General features: G+C 44.2%; 1 protein-coding gene across 1 annotated transcript in view; it reads right to left on the reverse strand.

Annotated features, from left to right (window-relative positions):
* ryr2a (ryanodine receptor 2a (cardiac)) overlaps positions 1-19,591 on the reverse strand; it is a 707,940-nt gene that overhangs the window by 16,008 nt on the left and 672,341 nt on the right. Inside the window, exons 96-98 of the mRNA XM_068045285.1 lie at positions 11,989-12,049; positions 3,598-3,744; positions 3,012-3,146 (exon numbers count right to left, since the gene is read on the reverse strand). Coding sequence (XP_067901386.1) covers positions 3,012-3,146; positions 3,598-3,744; positions 11,989-12,049 — 343 coding nt within the window. The remainder of the gene's footprint in view (positions 1-3,011; positions 3,147-3,597; positions 3,745-11,988; positions 12,050-19,591) is intronic.

The following is a 19,591-nucleotide window of genomic DNA, read 5'->3' on the forward strand; positions in this document are numbered from 1 at the left end:
TTTAGGTTGAGTCCGCTAAATACTTTTTCATTTGCTTTTATTTCAAATTAATCAACAAATTATTCCAAACAAAAATCTCACATAAAATTCACCTAATCCAAAATTCAATACTCCAAGAAGTTCATTTTCAAAATACTTGCGGGCTTTTCATGCTCTTATAATTGAATCAGCATATGTGTTGCCTTAGCGACAACCCTGGTGTCAACTTATCGTTCTTCACTAATGCATCCCTAAAATGTTCTTGTGGTAAGAAGAAACCAATCGGGCTGGATTTTATACAGCAATCAAACTCGGCAGGACTCGGCCCGATGTTGCTGGTGGCGGCGAAGCCTCATGGCGGGCACCGCCGTTTGGTGACGGGACCTCAATTTAAATAAATTACAATACCTGAATTAATGACTCTCCTGTCGCCTCCTATGTCCCGCCGCAATCTTCACCCCGGCGACTGACACTGCCACGCCTTCGGTTCCCCGTCCGGGGAAATGAGGTGCAACATTGATGGGGAGCGGGGGTGGAGGTAAGTTTCTCAGTGCAGGGGAGGGCAGGTGATGGGGTCAAATTAGCATCATCGGTATAGGGAATGGTGGGAAAGATTATAATGTAAAGTTTGTGCAGTTGGGAGAGGGGAAGGTCAGACGGTAAAGTTAAGTGTTTTGTGGGGGAAAGGGCAAATAATTAATTTAATTGTTATTGTGGGATGAAAGAGGGCAAAAGAAATATATCTATTTTTTGCATTTAATCTATCTTTAAATATTTAAATCTGCCGGTAGGCAAACTGCCTTTTAAAAATGGTTTCAGCACCCGTGCACAGGCAACTGACGCTATTGTCGAAGACAGACAGCCCACCTCTCCACATGATCGGGGGAGGGGACGGCCTGCCCCAGCTATTTAAATAAACCACCATGCTTAGAATTGTGGCGGCTCTTTGGCGTGCGGCCCCCACAGGCGGGCCCCCATTTTTTTGTCCACCGCCAATTTCAGCAGCGGGCTTATAGAATCCAGGCCATCATGTGTAAAACTCTGAGGTGAAATTTCCATGGAGGTTCCCTGCTTACTCACTGTAGCTTCATGGAAAGCCCAAACCAAAATAACAAATTTTTAAATTGTGTCCCCTAGTTCTGGTCTCCTCTACAAGGGGAAACATCCTCTCAGCATCCACCCTATTGCAATAATTGACAACATTCTATTTGCCTTCCTAATTACTTCTTGTACCTGCATACTAACATTTTGTGATTCATGTACCAGAACACCCAGATCCCTCTGTACCATAGAGTTCTGCAGTCTATCTCCATTTAAATAATATACAGCTTTTCTATTCTTCCTGCCAAAGTGGACAAGTTCACATTTTCCCACATTATACTCCATCTGCCAAATTTATGCTCACTCACTTAACCTATCAATATCCCTTTGCAGACTCCTTATGTCCCCTTCACAACCTACTCTCCTACCTATCTTTGTGTCATCAGCAAATTTAGCAACCATACATTCTGTCCCTTCATCCAAGTCATCCATATGGATTGTAAATAGTTGAAGCCCCAGCACTGATCCCTGTGGCACTCCACTAGTTACAGCTTTCCAACCTTAAAATGACCCATTCATCCCTAGTCTCTGCTTCCTGTTAGCTAACCAGTCTTTTATCCATGCTAATATGTTACCGCCTACACCCTCTTATTTTGTGTCGTAAAAGTTGTTGAAGTGCTGGATATGTTGGGGCCAAATGGAAGATCAAGTGCTGTTCTCAAAAATAAATCTAAAATAAAAAAAAAGATTAAGAAGCAGCACTTTATGAAGGAGGAAGGCATATGATGTTTACATTAAAAATAAATATGATTACATATATTAATACAGTCAGCTTTTTTTTTACAGAAGTTGCAATAACAGGAGAATGGTTGTACTAGTGAGTATCTTTCATCCTTAATGTATAATTTAGCATCATTTGGCAAAAATTACAGAATCATAGAAAAGTTATGGCACAGAAAGAGGCCATTCAGCCCATCGTGTCTGCGCCGGCTGAAAGAACTAGCTGCCCAATGGAAACCCACCTTTCAGCACCTGGTCCATAGCCTTGCAGGTAACAGCACTTCAGGTGCATGTACAGATACCTTTTAAATGAGTTGAGGGTTTCTACCCCCCTCCAATGTATCACAGAAAAAACTATCACCCCTTCCCTCCCAATAACAATTATGTGCAATATTTGCCCTCTGCCCCCCCCAAAATACTTACCTGCAACACTTGACCTTTCCTGCCCCCCAAACAGATCAAAGTGTAGAGGTCAGCCCCTTCCCATCCTCCCCTACTATTAATGGCAATCGGAACCCATCCCCCGCTCCACCCACCCCCTCCCCCGAAACTAATAATCCTAAATTCCCCCCTTCCCCACCTCAATGGCACCTGCTTTACCTGGACAGGAAAGTGAAGGCGCATGAGTGCCGGCCACTGCTCGGAAGACCCCAGGAAGAAGGTAAGATAGCAGAGAATTTTATTCAAATGTATTCATTCACTTCATTTAAATAGGTAAAGCCACATCCTGTCACCCAGCAGCGGGGGGAGCCACCACGGAGCCTCGCTGCCACCAAGACGATCGGGCCCGGCACTCCCGGCATCGGGCTCTGTGGCGGGCCACAGCCAGAACAATCTTCCGGCCTCCCCCCACCCCGCCATAGAGCCTGATGTTGGGAGCGCAGTAAAATCCAGTGAGACTGATGATCAAAATGAAAGAGACAGATTGCAAACCCATTTAAACAGAAATAGGTCGATTTCATGGGTTTCCTCTCATGGCTTAAAGCCTTGTCCATCAAGAGTGCATATGAGGAAATTATGAGCATGCTACCTCTGAGTTTCCATCTGGTGGAAACTCAAGGGCTGGGATGATGCTGGAAATGTGCATTCATATAATCAACCCTTTGGAGCCGTGTTTCTTTTCAGATTCAAATGCATTAGCATGCTTTAAAAACAAAATCGATGACCAATGAGTCAGACTTGACAGTTTAATCACAAACAGATATGCTTACCGTCAGCATATCATCACACTTCATGTCTGGTGTGTCTCCATCTTCACTTTTGTTGTAGAATTTGCGGAAGAAATTGAAAGCAACCACTGTGTACAAATACACCACAACAGCCAATAAACCCACGGTTAACACCAGCTGCACAGACACAAGGGTGGAACAAAAGTGTTAGATTATTATGAAATAATTAATCGCTATCTATTAAATAAAACTGGAACTTGAGTCTTTAGTGGATTATTAGCCATTCATTTTAAAAATACAACTTGAGGAAATTGTTTCTTAAAGCGTTTCAACCATACAATCATTGCTGCATCTCCTAGTTATTCAATTTTTGTTTTTCCAATTTCCTTTGGCCATAGTTATTATTAAGTCGCCTTCTTACTTTGTAGTTTGTAAGATTGTGCTTTTAAAAGGGAACAGATAAATCTTTGTGCTTTCCATTTTAAGTTTTAAAAAGTAGCTACAAGCAGGTTGGTAGAAAACAAATGCAGCAACCCTCGCAATCATGCCATGCAGGGTTTTTGCACCTTGCTATTAATTTGTAGATTCAACTTTATATTGAAAAAGCCACACGCCCTCATTCTGGTACCTGTTTGCCATTGTGTGTCACTGATGACAGGATAGTCCGTAAAGTTTTAAATCCCATTGCAATATCCAGCAAATGGGCAGCAAAGAAAAAGTTGTTATAATGTCCCAGAACTGACATAGTCATGTACCAGGCAAGATACAAGAAGGACTGCAAGCAAAGAGAAATAGGTATTACTATTACTAATTAGACCACAGCAGAAATACATTGACTACATGAGGAGTTCTATTAAATTCACACTTATTGCATAGAGTTCTAAAACAAAAACGGAAAATGCTGGATCTACACAGTAAACTCATAAATATCTGAAAACGGAACAAATATTAATGCTTCACCTAGAGAGCTTCCATCAGAACCCATTCTTTTCTCTTTAAAGATACTGACTGACTTGCGGTGCAGTTCAAATATTATTTAAAATTTGCAGTTTGTTTCCTTTCATTTCTTGTGTGGAGCTATATTTTTGCTTCAATCATTATGTGTACATGCTGCAAGTTTCTACTTGCCAGCTTGTTAGGGCAATTTCCTTCCAGTATAGTCAATTTAGAACATGGACAAAAGGCATATAGTATACATGTAAGACATTTAACTCATCACAGCGCCACTCCCCAGCCCAAGCTCCAAGTAGGGACTGGTTGTATTACTCTACAGAACCATCAAACAGACGTGGTTCCTGAAATTCCCCAAGGGCTTCTACAAGTCTCCCATTTTCAGCTATTTGACTGCGGGTCCTATTAGAATTATGGTGGAAGATGGTAAAACCACAATAGAAATTCAGGGCTGTGATGTTTCTGTCTGACAGTTGTAACTGTACCTCAGTTAATACAATTGGATAGTCATCAAGTGTTGACAATCTTTGCAAACCAACATTTCCAGTTACAATACCCAGTGAAGATAAATAATGTAATTTATTGGTCAAGTTCCTAAATAGGTTCAATGGATTTGTAAATGAGGCGAAATAAAGGGAAGCAAAAATAAATTCCAGGTTATCATGGCATTTTTTCCAAACAGCTGTTCATTTAATCTGACTGGGAACACTTCCTTGACTGCCCATGGAGAAAATGCATTGCATGATAAATTTATGCCAAATGAATTTTTTTTAAAGTGCTGTATAAAAAAGGCGATAAAGTGGTGACTTTTGTTTAAAAAAGTGTATCAACCTATTTAAATGAGATTTTTTATGCTTAGACTCTGTTTGTGCATCCAGCTTATCTTTTTACAGTAATAACTGCCACTCAACACCTTGCAAGCTCAACTAATTTCTCACCTCACCATTAAGTGGCAGATAAGCAATGCCTGCGTGATGTTCTGAGCCCAAATGCTGTCAATTAACAGCAATTTCCTAATCCCCAATGAACAATGACTTCAAGAGGAAATTGGATCAGCGCTTGAAGAAATAGGCTTGCAGGGCTATGGGGATCGAATGGGGGAGTAGGACTGACTGGATAGCTCCATGGAGAGCTGGCATGGACTCGATGGCCCAAATGGCCTCCTTCTGTGCCATAAATGATTCTATGATTTGCTGCTGGGTAATCCCAATGCATTTTACATGCTAAACTGGACCAAGTGGTTTCGGATCCAGGATCAATTGGGTGACATAAATTCACCAATAAATGAACTGTGCATGATGTGAAAGACACAGGGATCACATGAAAGGAATTAGAAAATTGTTGTCTGATGACATCATTTGATCACTTGGTACTATCATTGACACTGGCACACCAAGCAATACAATTAAATGGGGGGGAAAAGCAAAGGAAAAATACGGCCTGCAAATTGTGGAGTACATGCGGCTCTGATCATAACAATGTCAACGTAGTGCAGTGGTTATGCTATTGGACTAGTATGGACATATAGGGCTGAATTTTACATGTCCACCACTGAGATCGGTGACGGACGTTAACTATGGCGGTCCGACAGTGCGGACCACTCGTCATGGAGCCACCGTGATATTAAATGTGGCAGTTCATTTAAATGGTCGGGGCGGGCGCTCCATCCCCAGCGACGGTATCAGGCACCATTGCACAGGCGCCTACGCCATTTTTAAAGTGCTTTGAGCCCTTAAATTTAATTTGAATTTTTAAATAAATAGCGAGTTAGAATTTATTCCCCCCCCCCCAAATTACCAAACAATTCACTCCTTGCCCTCTCCCCCCCAAAATACTTACCTTGTGCACCTGACCTTTACCCCCCCAAAGTTCACAAACTTTAGTCTTTACCCTTTCCCATCATCCCCTACACCAATCAAATCACTGATACCGCTGCCCACAACCCCCTCCCATCCCCCCACAGCACTGAAATACTTAACTGCTCCCCCTCCTCACCAGTGTCCCACATCGGATCCCCGGTTGGGGGGGGTATCCAAAGGCGCGGAGTGCCAGCCACCGGCAGCAATAACACTGTGGAACGGATGGCGGGAGCAGTTAAGTGATTAATTCTGTCATAAAATTTTTTTTGCATATTTAAATTTGCCTTCCGTCGCTGAGTGGCGGGGGGGGGGGGTGGGTGGGGCCGCCATGAGGCCTCATCGCTGCTGGCAATTTCTGGCTGGGCCTTCCCGCTGTCGAGGCCCATGGCAAGCCTCTGCCAGAGGCATTTTCCGGCATTCCCCCCCACCCCCACGACCCCCAGTGTCGGGTGGGGGGTGGGTGGCGTAAAATCAAGCTCATAATCTCCAGAAATGTGTTCCAATACCATCATGGAAGTTTGGGAACATATGAACATATGAAGTAAGAGCAGCAGTAGGCCACTCAGCCCCTCGAGCCTGCTCCGCCATTCAATAAGATCATGACTGATCTGATTGTAACCTCAACTCCACATTCCCGGATAACCTTTCACCCCCTTGCTTATCAAGAATCTACCTACCTCTGCCTTAAAAATATATAAAGACTCTGCTTACATCTGCCTTTTGAGGAAGAGAATTCCAAAGACTCACAACCCTCTGAGAGAAAAAGATTCTCCTCATCTCTGTCTTAAATGGGCAGCTCCTTATTTTTAAATAGTGACCCCAAGTTCTAGGTTCTCCCACAAGGGGAAAGATCCTTTCCACATCCACCCTGTCAAGACCCCTCAGGATCTTATATGTTTAATCAAGTCGCCTCTTACTCTTCTAAACTCCAGTGGATATAAGCCTAGCCTGTCCAACCTTTCCTCATAAGACAACTTGCCCATTCCAGGTATTAGTCTAGTAAATCTTCTCTGAACTGTTTCCAATGCATTTACATCCTTCCTTAAATAAGGAGACCAATACTGTACATAGTACTCCAGATGTGGTCTCACCAATGCCCTGTATAACTGAAGCATAACCTCCCGACTTTTGTACTAAATTCCTTTCACAATAATCAATAACATTCTACTAACTTTCCTAATTACTTGCTGAATTTTGAATTCAGTTTAAAATAAAATCTGGAAATATAAAGTTGGGACGGGTAAAGTCCCCATGGGTTGTCTTAAAAGCCCATTGGTTTACTAATGCCCTTTAGGGAAGGAAAGCTGCCATTCTTACCCAGTCTGGCCTGTACATCTCATTAGTCCCACATTAATGTGGTTGGCTCTTAACTGTCCTATGAAGTGGCCTATTAAGCCACTCAGTTGTATCAAACCCCTAAAAAGAATAATGGGAATTTTAAGAAAAGACAGATCACTCACTACTGATTGAATCAGAAGACGACAAAGGCATACCAGCTCAGTCAACCTTGCAAAGGTCTCCTCACTAACATCTTGGGACTGGTGCCAAGTAGGGAGAGCCAACCCACAGACTAATCAACAACAGCCTGATATTCAGTCCCAGGTCCAATATCCAGTCCCACCAGCAGGCAGGATATATTGGTATTTAGTTAGGAGTGTCCTCAACATTGACTCCGGAACCCGTGAAGTATCCTAGTTCCCGGTCAAACATTGGTAAGAATCAGGCTTCAGATCAAACATGGGAAAAGAAACCTCCTCCCTCAGCTGATGAGTCAGTGTTCTTATCGTATTGAAGGCCATCTGGAGGAAGAACTGAGACTAGCAAGGACACAGAATATGTTATTGGTGGGGCTATTCAGTGCTTATCAGCAAGAGTAGTACCACCACTGGACAAGTTCTGAAGGAGACAGCTGCAACAATGGGCTTGTGGCAGGTCATGAGAGAACCAATACAATGGAATACCCTACTTGACCTCATCCTCGCCTATCTACCTGTCCCAGATACCTGTTCCCACCTTCCATAGCAACTTTGATACGAGTGACCACTGCTTAGTCCTTGTGGAGACCAAGGCTGAATCTTCCCCAGGGAGGCAGGAAACAGGCATTGGGACATTTTTCAGGTCCCAAAGCCACCTCCACTGGGAAACTGATTAAAGTCACCATTTTCACATGGGAGAGCCCTTAGTTGATATGGAGAGGGGTTTCCTGTCTAATTGGAAACCTTGGGGGTGATAACTGAAGCTGGTCAGATGAAGTAGGGGATTGATTCAAACTTACCATGGCAGTCATCACTGAGTCTTAAGGGAGAAATCTGCTGATTGTGCCAAAGACTTCCACAGCACCAGAGAGAAGCAAGATGTCACAGGAGAGCCGGAGGCCTGGCACCCATGCCAGGGTTGCCCCCTCACTTCATTGATGCCGACCTGGATGCAGTGTTGGAGACCATGAGGGACAGAGGAAGGTCCTCTTCCTGGAGGGTGGTAGGAGGCCACCAGCTGAAACTACAGAGGCCTGGGTTCATATTGCTGCAGCCATCAGCGGCAGAAGCGTGACTAGAAAAACCTGGAGTCAGTGCTGTAAAAGGTTCAGCGACCTCATAAGTTCTGGCAAGGTGAACGCAACCCCCAATCCCCCGGACAGGTCTCAGGGCTTGCACCCTCCTGAGGAGCCTGAGGATGCACGCTGCTCCTGAACATGGGAGGGGTGTATGCCCAGGGCACTTACTGACCCCTCAGAATGGCTCAGAGTCATAGTGCTGCTGAGGACCTGTCACCACTGAGATACGCAGCTTCTAATGGATAGGGGCAGGTGACATTGACCAGAGGACAACAGTGCCTTATCTCATTCTCGTTTGTCCTTGCAGGAGAAACGTGCACACAATGTCCAGGAGAGGGCCCAGACGGGAGGAGGCGTGCTGTTCTTCTACCACATCACCTGAATGGAACAGGCAGCGATGGAGATAACCAGGATAGTGGAAGAGGAGACATTCAGGTCTGTTGAGTCCGGAGCTCATGGTGGACCTGGTGATTACAGACAGCAATGTGGTCATTACGGGCGTGCAGTGCACTCCACCCTGTCTGGTAGCATGTTGTGCGCTCGGTAACATTGGGTAGCCTTAGCACTGCAGTGTGTTCAACTCTCCTAAGCTAGCTCTCATCATCTCTTGTGTATCCCACAGGTGCAGAAGTTCAATCCATGGTACCGTTCCCCCTCCCTCCAAAAGCCCAGAGGAGGGAGAAGGAGATGAAGAAGCAGTGTCATAGCTTATGAACGCACCATCCACCAGCGCAGATATTTTCACATCAGTGAGTCCTCCCACCTGTGTAGATAGAGTAGCACAGAGTGATGATCACGGCACTAGCGGGCAGAAGGAGGTGTCGGAGGGAGAGGCAGCTGTGGTCAATTCCCCTCAGAGGAGGGAGGACAGACATAGCCCTGCTCAGCTGGGTACAGATGTAGGGCCTCAAGAGACACTGGAAAGGAGGCTCTACCTTGAAAAGCAGCAGGAGATGTACTCCCGTATGTCAGAGTTCCCTGAGGCAGTGTGAGGTCTTGGGCAAAGGATGGAGGACTTCATTCAGCTGACGTGCACTACAATGGCTCAGGGCTATAAGCACATGAGCTCCTCCATAGAGAGTGTGGCCAACCTGTTGGAGAGCCATTGCGGCATCACTCAGTGCGTGCAGGAACTGTTCACTGACATCCACAGGATGCATGAGATGCTGTATAGCATGGACAGGTCAGTCACACTGGTGGTGCAGAGATCTTTGGAGGGGCTGCCAGCTGCACTCCAGCTGGAGGCCTCCTCCAGGCATCCGGAGCAAGGACTGCGGATGTCGTGGAGGAGGATAAGGGTGCCGCCCCACACGGGGCACCCTCATAAACCTCGGCCTCCTTGTATCCTCTGATGCCCCAGAGGCACATCCACAACAAGGATGACTGGCCCACACATCTCGACCACAGCTGAATGAATGAACAGGCTACCTTCACCTCCTCCGAGGCCATAAGGGGAGCACAGCATAGCAGTGGCCAAGTGCAGAGGCCACCGAATCATTCGGAGCATTAACTGGGTCGCTGGGGTGTGTTCTTATTGTCTCTGACTACTGTTTTCCTCTCTTTGCACTGTATAAATGATGGCACTTTAAGCCACATGTTTGGGACTCCTTAATTGCTGCTGTGACAGAAAATGTGGTATAAGGTGCTGAAAGAGATAATAGGATCCTCCACAGTGAAGGCAAAGCCTCTGAACAGATGTATTTCCTTCACTGGTGGTAACTGATGTCACAGGCTGCGTCTTCCATGCATGAGTTAGCCCAGGTGCTTCAGACCTCCTTCCATTCCATGGCCCTCAACCTGGGTCAGAGCAGCTCAGCTGAAACATTCCTAAATCAGAAGATTCCTGACATTCATGGTATCCTTATGAGCCCGTTGTGCCCCGTGCTGTGCCCAGTCACCTCTCTCTTTGGCATCATCTCCCTCCGCTTCCACTTTCTCCCCGTCACTCACCTCTTGCTCTTGCTTTTCCCCCATTGAGCTGTGTCCTTCCAGGGCCTCACCATCCTCAAGAATGCAGCAGACCATCACAATGACCAAGACCCTTGCAGGAGGCTATTGCAGGGTTCCACCTGACCAGTCCAGGCATTGGAATTGTATCTTCAGAAGCCCGACGGCTTGCTCAATGGTTGTCCTACTGAGCAGGTGCCATTGGTTGTATTGTCTCTGTTCTTCTGTCTGTTGTTCCCGCAGAGGGATCAGTAGCCATCTCTTAAGGGATATCCCTTGTCCCTAGGATCAATCCACAGAATTTGAGTGTTGGAGTGAAGATCTGAGACAGCGTGGACAGCTGGAGGATGAAGGAGTCATGGCAACTGCCAAAAAAGCAAGCGTACACATGGAGGAAGCTCTTGTTGTGGTCACAGATCAGTTGAACTTCGAGGGAATGGAAGCCTTCCTGTTGATGAATCTGATCGGGCCATTGCTGGATGCCTTGATAGCCACACATGGGTGCAATCGATGATGCTCTGTACCTGGCATTGAGCTTGGAAGGCACCAGGAGTGAAGAAGTTCAAGGCCACAGTGATTTTTATGTCCAATGGCAGGGCATGGCAGCCAGTTCTGCGAGGTGTGAGGTCTTTGGCGAAGAGGGCATAGATATCTGTGACCATCTACCAGTCTACCGTGGCATTGGGTCTTGGTCATTTCCAGATAGCTCTGCCTTCGACGGAAGATCCTGTTTGATGGTATGGCCTCCGTTGCCTTCCTTCCCCTTTTTCCTCTCCCATGTCCTCCTGCTGCTCGGGTACCACCCTTCCTTCTGAAGGTGTTGCTCCTCATCGCCACTGGCCCAAAATCTGACAGCTGTTGTCAGCTGCAGCCTTCCTTTTGAATGGGTGGCATACCTATTGTGATTGGCAGCCTTGCCCGCTGCTCTTCTGCCCCAGCAACGCCACAGGGATGATGACCCCGTTCAATGCTTGAGTGCTGGGTGGCACTCTCCCTGCCACCTGCGGAGCACCAAAAGCACCTTCTTTCCTCTTTAATAACTTTAACTGGCCTTAATTGGGAGGCGGACAGGATCACTGTTCTGCCCTTTCCCACCCTGGTGAATGTTGCTGGCGCCAGGAATGGTGCCTCAAAACCGACAGGCCAGCTGGCGCCAGTATTTTCAGGCCCCACCCATCTCCATTCCAGACCTTGGCAGGCAGCAGAAATTCAGCCCCAGGTCTCACCATCACACCAAAGACATCCTCCATTGTGGTCATATGGCACTACCAAGATACTAACTGGGATAGATTAAGAACACATCTAACAGCTCAAAACTGGGCATCCATGAAGCACTGTGGGCCATCAGCAGAAGCAGAATTATATAACACCACAATCTGTAACTTCATGTATGTTCCTCACTCCTCCAGCAAGCCAGATGGCTTTTTTAAGTATTTCCTGAAGAGTTAACCAAGGAGCGCCATTGATGCCCTCTTAACTTAACAGGGTATTGTCAAAGCACACAATGTTGTAGGAAAAAAGTATATGTGAAAAACTTAGACACACACAGACAAAGGGAAGTCATTTCAATGAGCGATAAAAAGCAGCCATTATTTTTTTCCAGAATGATTTTTGGCATTGTAACAATGAATTCCTGAACATCATCCTTGTATTTATGAAAGTGGTTTATTTAAATCAAAAATTAGCTTCTGTCCTGTTTGATACGTACGTTATCTGTGAACACCACTCCCAACTTCCAGATCTGGTACTTGACATCAATGGAGTTAAGCCTGTATGAAATAAAACAAATCAGTTGATTTGCACTAACCACTCATAATACCAAATAAAGTATTCTGATGAGAAGCACTGCATAGAAAATCTTTTGCCAGGAACAGAGAGTAAAAGATTAAGAAAGAATTGAACATTTGTTCACTTATGGAATTAATAGTAAGCGCACTGTCATAAATTAAAAATATATGAAGATGCTCAACTTTTGATTGCCAGTCAATAAATCCGGAGTGATTATGTTACTCTTTCAGACTGGACCACATCCATGTTACTGACAAGGTGCAGCAGCAGCAGCGGTGGTACTACTACTGCGACGACAATGATGATGTGGCATTTATATAATGCTTTTAATGTTGTAAAAATGTTCCAACTCTTCACATGAGTGTTAAAAAATTTGACACTGAATCACAAAGAGATGGTAGAAAAAGTGACTAAAAGCTGGGTCAAAGAGGTAGGTTTTAAGGAGTGACTTAATGGAGGAGAGAAAGGTAGCAAGATGGAGAGGATTCGGTAGGGAATTCCAGAGCTTACAGCCTAGGCAGTTGAAGGCGCAGCCACTAATGGTGGAGCAATGAAAGTGGGGGATGCCCAAGAAGCCAGAAATGGAGGAGTGCAGGGATCCCAGAGGTTTGTAGGACTAGAGAAGGTTACAGGGATAGAGAGGACCAAGGCCATGGAGGGATTTGAAAAGAAGGACGAGCATTTTAAAATCGATGCATTGTTGGACTGTTGTATCCCATAGAACCCGCTGTAACCAATTCTCCTGGCCCTTATTCCAGATCACGGGGTCTCTGGCACTTTAATGCTGCCCCTGGATTCTTGGGGATTCTCTATAGGGGCAAAGCTGTCCTGCTATTGTGGAAAGGGCAAACCAGACAGAACCATGTAAGTGAAGCAGATTGGGGCATTCCAGTCTGTCATCTCTGATTCTGCTTGTATCACCTGTTGGCTAGCCAGGTGCAAGAGCATACAGAAAAGCTAATTCTGAATTGAAGGTCCTATTTTCAATGCTAGGCACTCCCACAGAGTGGGTCTGTACAGGGGCTCCCAAGTCATTTAAATAGCCTAGGATAGGAAGTTGGGGAAATCCCAGGGCTGGGTAGGTGTAGCACAGTTCGGGTGCACAGCTCCTGTTTAATACCCAGGCAGAGGGGACCCAGAAATATCAGCCCAACTATGTTTTCAATAGTTATATTGAAAGAATTTTGTCCCAATATGTATACTATTCCAGAATATCATTAAATCCAGTCTGTTCAGAGTCCCAGATCCCAGCGCCTCATTGTGGCGATTACAACATACAAGATTTCCGTGGGCCATAAGTACATACTGGACTATTCCCTGTCACTTGTGTCTCTGTCACAGGTATCTATTCTTTAGGAATTCTGTTACACTTTTAGGAACACATTTAATGAGAGAAGTTGTTCAAAACACAAGCACAAAATGAACACAAGTGCTGCCTGGACATCAAGTAAATGACAGCTCATCATAATACTCTATTTAAATGATCATGACAACTCCATTTACACAGGAATCTATACTAGAGTTGACAGCTTCTGCTGTCTAGTTTTGTATCCACCTTTTACATGGTGTCACCTGTTAGTACTGACTAATGTTCAGAAACTGTTGTTCAGTTAAAACAGCAACCCAGAGCTTACAACCTAAATGAAATACTGTCAGTTGTAAAATAGTTACTGAAGAAGAAAGCCACCACAGCTTCTAAGGGCAACTGGTGAGGAACTATAAGTGAGGCCTGGCCAGCACTGCCCACATCTTAAGCAAAAATTGTGAAAGATCCTAGTGACAAAAATATTTGTAAAATAACGAAAATCACAACTTACAGGGAAACAAAACTGTGTATTTGTTAAAGACAGAATGTCTCATGATGTGCATCTATATGTTTTGGAATTAGTTTTAAGGATCATTAAGTAACAACGTTTCAGTTGTTGTGTTTTGAAGGGAAATCCTTGCAATGAACTTTTATGATTTGTTTCCAATGAAATCTGCATGAATTAACAGATTTGCAATAATTTCATGAGCAAAAAAAACCCATTTTCCATACAGCCTATATTAGATCCAGCTGTCAGCCACGTTCGTAAGCATTTGTTTTTATTGTGCTCAGAATGGTGTCACTCACAGGAGTGAAGCAATCTCATCTTTGTTGGAAAAAGTCCTAGGGGACTGGAAATAATTTAATAGAAATTATAATTCAAAAGTCCCAAACATTCTTTCATTTCATGAGGCATAATAAGGGAGATGGAAAGTCATTTCTACTATAGGTAGATTTTCAAATAGTATAATTCACGTGACAGGCATCTAACTTTATTGAAAAGATACGGAAATGTATCACCTTGTTTTTTTGGTGTAAATGGGTTGGTGGCAGGTCCGTCAGAGGCCCACTGTGGGGGAAGGGGCCTTGATTTAAGCTGCCAGCACTCCTGCCCAAAACTGATGGGAGACTAATTAAAGTAAGGGTCCTTTGACAGCTACCGGACTGACTCAATGCTGCCACCACTACTTGCTAAAATCGACTTCCTAAAATTGACTCCATGGATTCTCCTGAACAAAGGAACAAAGAAATGGGGAGCAAAGTGGAGGTGACTCTAACCAGGAACAACTACTTGCCTTTATATAGCACTTCTAACATCGTAAAATGTCCCAAGACATTACACGGGAGTGTTACCAAACAGAAATTCACACCAAGCCACATAAGGAGATACTTCTGGGATGACGGAGCATTTTTGCCCGGTAGAAAACTGAAAATCTGGAAGGGAGGTCCTGCCGAATTTACCAGCAGGAACACATTTTTTTATTCCTTTTCTTGCTTGTCAGCCGGTTAGATAGAGGCTTGCGCTGGATACTGGCCAGGAAAGCCAGCTGTGGAAGGCCATAGCTGCAATATATTGGGGACGGTCCTGGAAATCCAGAAAGGTAAGGGATTGGTGGGGGTGGGGCACGGGATTGGACCAGCAATCAGGAAGGAAGTAAAACCGGAAAAGATTGTGGGAAAGCTGGAGGAGGGGTCAGACAGGAAATTGGGAGATGGGTGGGCCTGGAAAGAGATCACAGGTTTAGCCAACTGTGGCAGTAGATTTGCTTGAGGGGTTGAGGGAGCACTTCTACTCCTCCTGGCCTTATAGGAGTGCTCTAAAAAAGCACTTACCCGCTGGATCTGTCTGCCCCATCCCCATTTTGCTGTTGGGTTTCCCGAGTCCTGGGAAACCTGGCCCGCAATCATTAAATTTAAATCAGATTCCCAACCCACACTTTGGGAGCCCAATTTAAATATTACAATGTGGTGCCCCGCCTCTCCAGACTAATATACAGACATGCCAACAACCCACTGCCGTAGAAATAGCAGCAGGTGCATAAGCAGTGGTTGGGATCTGGTTACTTTTTTTTATTTGTAACACCCCTCCCCGAACCCTCTCACGCCCATAGTGGGAAGGACAGAACATGGGAGCAGGGAGTTAAAGTCCCTACCCATCATTTTAAATTGGTTAAATCCAAATGTTAGAATGAAATCAGGCAGTCAAGCCAAATCAATAAGCTTTGAAGGACCTTGAAGGACCAAGTGAAGAAAGTTCAAACGTATCCACAGAGATGGCATCCAGCTTTAATACTGAGCCTAATAAATCAGGAACACAAAAGGACCATTAATTTAAATGAGCACAGCTTCTCTTTTTAACAACTTAACTGGATTTTGCTAGCAGCAGATATAGTACCATTGTCAAGCAATATTCCATATCTTGTCTGTGAAAGTGCAAATTTAATCTCAGTACAGTGGGGGAATCTCAAACCAGTTTGTAAAGTAAGTATCACCCACAATGCAACTCCCAAAGCAGCCAAATTCTACCAAATAATTGAACAAGAAACATTTTCATTTTCATATTAAAAGAAATTAACTTGGTGCTCCTCTGTTATATTTCTTATGCATTTTGTGCTCATCAAGACTGTGCTGATAGAAAGATTGTAAAATGTGTAAGACAGGCAATAATATAGCATACAATCATGGTAAATGTTGAGATTTTATCACACTGAATGGCAAAGAGCAATTTCAAATTTAATCGCAGGATAAAAAAAAATGAATAGCTCATTTACTGATGAAGGAATCATTAAATAAGGGCTTTAAAACCTCTACATCTATTTAATAGTCATCTTAGCTTGAAGGGCAAATGCGAACAGCTTGAAGACAAGGAAGAAAGCAAAGAGGGTCCAAAGTGCCTAACTTAATCTTGCTAGCCGCAATCCCATGACAAAGGATTTCGAAAGAAGGTACAAGACAAAGGAAGCCAACATGTGGAGAGCCTAGCCCAGCTGTGTCTGGTTGGTAATTTGCAGGAAGATGTGCCAGGTAGAGTTGGAAATGTGAATTTCAAAACCTTTTCTTTAACCTTTGGATCTAAAATTGAGCTGGCATTTCTCATCTTTTTTCTTGCAATCAGGAAACAATCCAGAGGTTTGCTCCTCCAGGTTTTTGAGGTCACGACGTTAGGTCTTTGGCTTCAGAGCAACTGGATGGCTAGAATACTGGACTCTGGGTTCTAATAGCTAGTTATTGCAAACTTCTCTGTCCATATTGATATCACCATTACTACTGTCATGAATGACTTTGGATCATCAGTTGCTTCTATCATATCCTATAGCCACTTATAGAATCTAAAGCTTTTATTTTTATTTTGATAAGATTCATGGACCAATATTAGAAAGGGAGGGAGGAGTCATCATGGCTGTTAATAAATTCATTGGTATTGAAATGGTCAATATTGTACATTTTATCTGAAAGCAAGCATGATAAGATTTGATGCATAATCTTTCACTGTAGTCGAGTTCAGACAACTGGACATTTCTATGATATTCATATCAAAGTATATAATGTCAAATGTTTGATGTAATGCCATGGAACAAGTCGAACAATTTGTCCCTCATTAGGCTCACTCTAGCAATCAATTAATGCACAAAGTCTGTGAGTCATTGGTTCAGTATAAATTATTTCATCATTTGTCTTGTCTGGAAAATAAAAATCTTCTTTTTGTTTTATTCTTTTTTGTTAAGCAAAGGACAGATCTGTGCTGACTTCTGATCCCTCACAGAGCTCACAAGTGATCCTGTCATCACTATTATAGCGGCTAGTGCTCATTTATCCCTCCTGCTGTAGTGCAGAGCTTTCTTCTGCTGCTACTCTGCACAAATCACAGTTTCCAGCTGATCAACAATCTCGAAGCAGCCATGTGCATGTCACAGTCATTTTATAGAGTCTGCCTGAATGCTAATACTAGCAGCAGAGATGGAAGGACAGAATAAGCTATTTATATTTAGAATGACATTCACAGCAAGAAACAGAGTAGCTTTTGAAATATATTCAACAACCAGGATGTGCTACACCATTGAGGAATTGTCCTTTACCAATCATTAATCCATTTCATACCTTGGGTACATTGCAGAACATGAAATATGGTATGGGAACATAGCAACCGCTAGAACAAATAAACAATGTTTATGTTGTTGAGCTTTTACCATTGCAGTAGTCGAATGATACAATGATAATGGAATAAAAGCCCTTGAGGACATTCTGGGGCAAATGACTTATCTTCTGACTTTTCAAAGCTTGTCCATCATCTACGAGGCACAAGTCCGCACTTGCCTGGATGAGTTCAGCTCCAACAACACTCAAGAAGCTTGACACCATCCAGGGCAAAGCAACCCACTTGAAAGGCATCCCACCCACTACCTTAAAAATTCACTCCTCCACCATTGCCGTACAGTGCCTACAAGATGCACTGCAGCAACTCAGCAAGGCTCCTTCGACAGCACCTTCCAAATATACAAGCGCAGCAGATGCATGGGAAAACCACCACCTGCAAGTTCCCCTCCAAGTCACACACCATCCTGATTTGGAAATATATTGCTGTTCCTTCACTACCACTGGGTCTAAATCCTGCATCTCCCTCCGTAACAGTACTATGAGTGTACCTACACCACATGGACTGCAGCAGTTCAAGGCTCACCACCACTTTTTCAAGAGCAATTAGGGATGGGAAATAAATGTTCTCCTTGCCAGCGATACCCACATCCCAAGAACAAATAAAAACATCATGGCAGTCAATCTCTCCATGACCTGAGGTAAACCCTAGTGGTGGAGAGCTTTGGGAACCATGTTTCTAAAGTCACCTGTTCCTCCTACAAGCATGCAACACTAACAATAACTCATGTCTCCAGTTACTGATATACTGTATGCCAAAATGCTACTTCTAAACAAAATGTATTTAATTTGCATTTGATTTGAATGAATCAATACTAACTGCTTCCATGTCTCCCTGTGCCATAGACTGACCACTCGCTCACTGAAATATTACAGGGAACAGTATGCTCAGAGATTATATTCTGGGAAATCAAGGATGCACAATCTCAGCTGAATTTAATGAGCCCACTGCCAGTCGTGGTGGGCAGCCATTTTACATAGTGGAAGTACATGGCCCCCCCAATCACGCAGCAGGGGTGGGAGGCGAGATGTCGATTATGGTGTCAGATGAGTCCGGAGCAGGTGCTGGTGCCATATTTAAAGGCCTGCCAGCCCTGCTTGCATTGCTGCCTTAAAGTCATTTGAATCTTTCAGTGCACTACTGAAAACAGTGTTGGACTGACTCCTGGACTCACCCCCCCTCACCCCCGCACGCCACCCTGTGAAGAACACCACAGGATGGCCGAACCAAGACACAGGGTGGCCCCACGGTTTAGTGATGCCTCCCTGCAGATTCTCCTCCAGACTGCAAAGGAAAGGCATGAGGTTCCCTTCCCCAGCGATGGCAAGAAAAGGTCCTACCGCCTGACCAAACAAGCCTGGATGGACTAAAAACAAGAAATGCTGGACTCAGCAGGTCTGGCAGTATCTGTAGAGAGAGAAGCACAGTTAACGTTTCAGGTCAGTGACCCTTCTTCAGAACTAGCAAATATTAGAAATGTAAAAGGTTATAAGCAAGTAAGCGGGGGTGGAGCAAGAGATAACAAAACAGAAGGTGTAAATAGGACAAGGTCACAGAGAATAACCGATCAGAAGGTCGTGGAGCAAAGGCAAACAATATGTTAATGGCTAAAATAAAAGCAAAATACTGCGGATGCTGGAAATATGAATATGTTAATGGTGCGTTGAAAGACAAAGCATTAGTACAGATAGTACAGGTGTTAACGGACTGAAAATTGAACAGCCGCAAGTACAAACTGAACAAACTAAGATGAAATAAAATAAACACAGAAAAAAAAAATTTTAAAAAGGAAAAAGAAAAAAATAACTAAAAATAAAAGTAAAATAGGGGGGCTGTCATGCTCTGAAATTATTGAACTCAATGTTCAGTCCGGCAGGCTGTAGTGTGCCTGATCGGTAAATGAGATGTTGTTCCTCGAGCTTGCGTTGATGTTCATTGGAACACTGCAGCAATCCCAGGACAGAGATGTGAGCATGAGAGCAGGGGGGAGTGTTGAAATGACAAGCAACCGGAAGCTCGGGGTCCTGCTTGCGGACTGAGCGGAGGTGTTCCGCAAAGCGGTCA

The sequence above is a fragment of the Heterodontus francisci genome, chromosome 13, assembly GCF_036365525.1.
Source record: "Heterodontus francisci isolate sHetFra1 chromosome 13, sHetFra1.hap1, whole genome shotgun sequence".
Taxonomy (NCBI): domain Eukaryota; kingdom Metazoa; phylum Chordata; class Chondrichthyes; order Heterodontiformes; family Heterodontidae; genus Heterodontus; species Heterodontus francisci.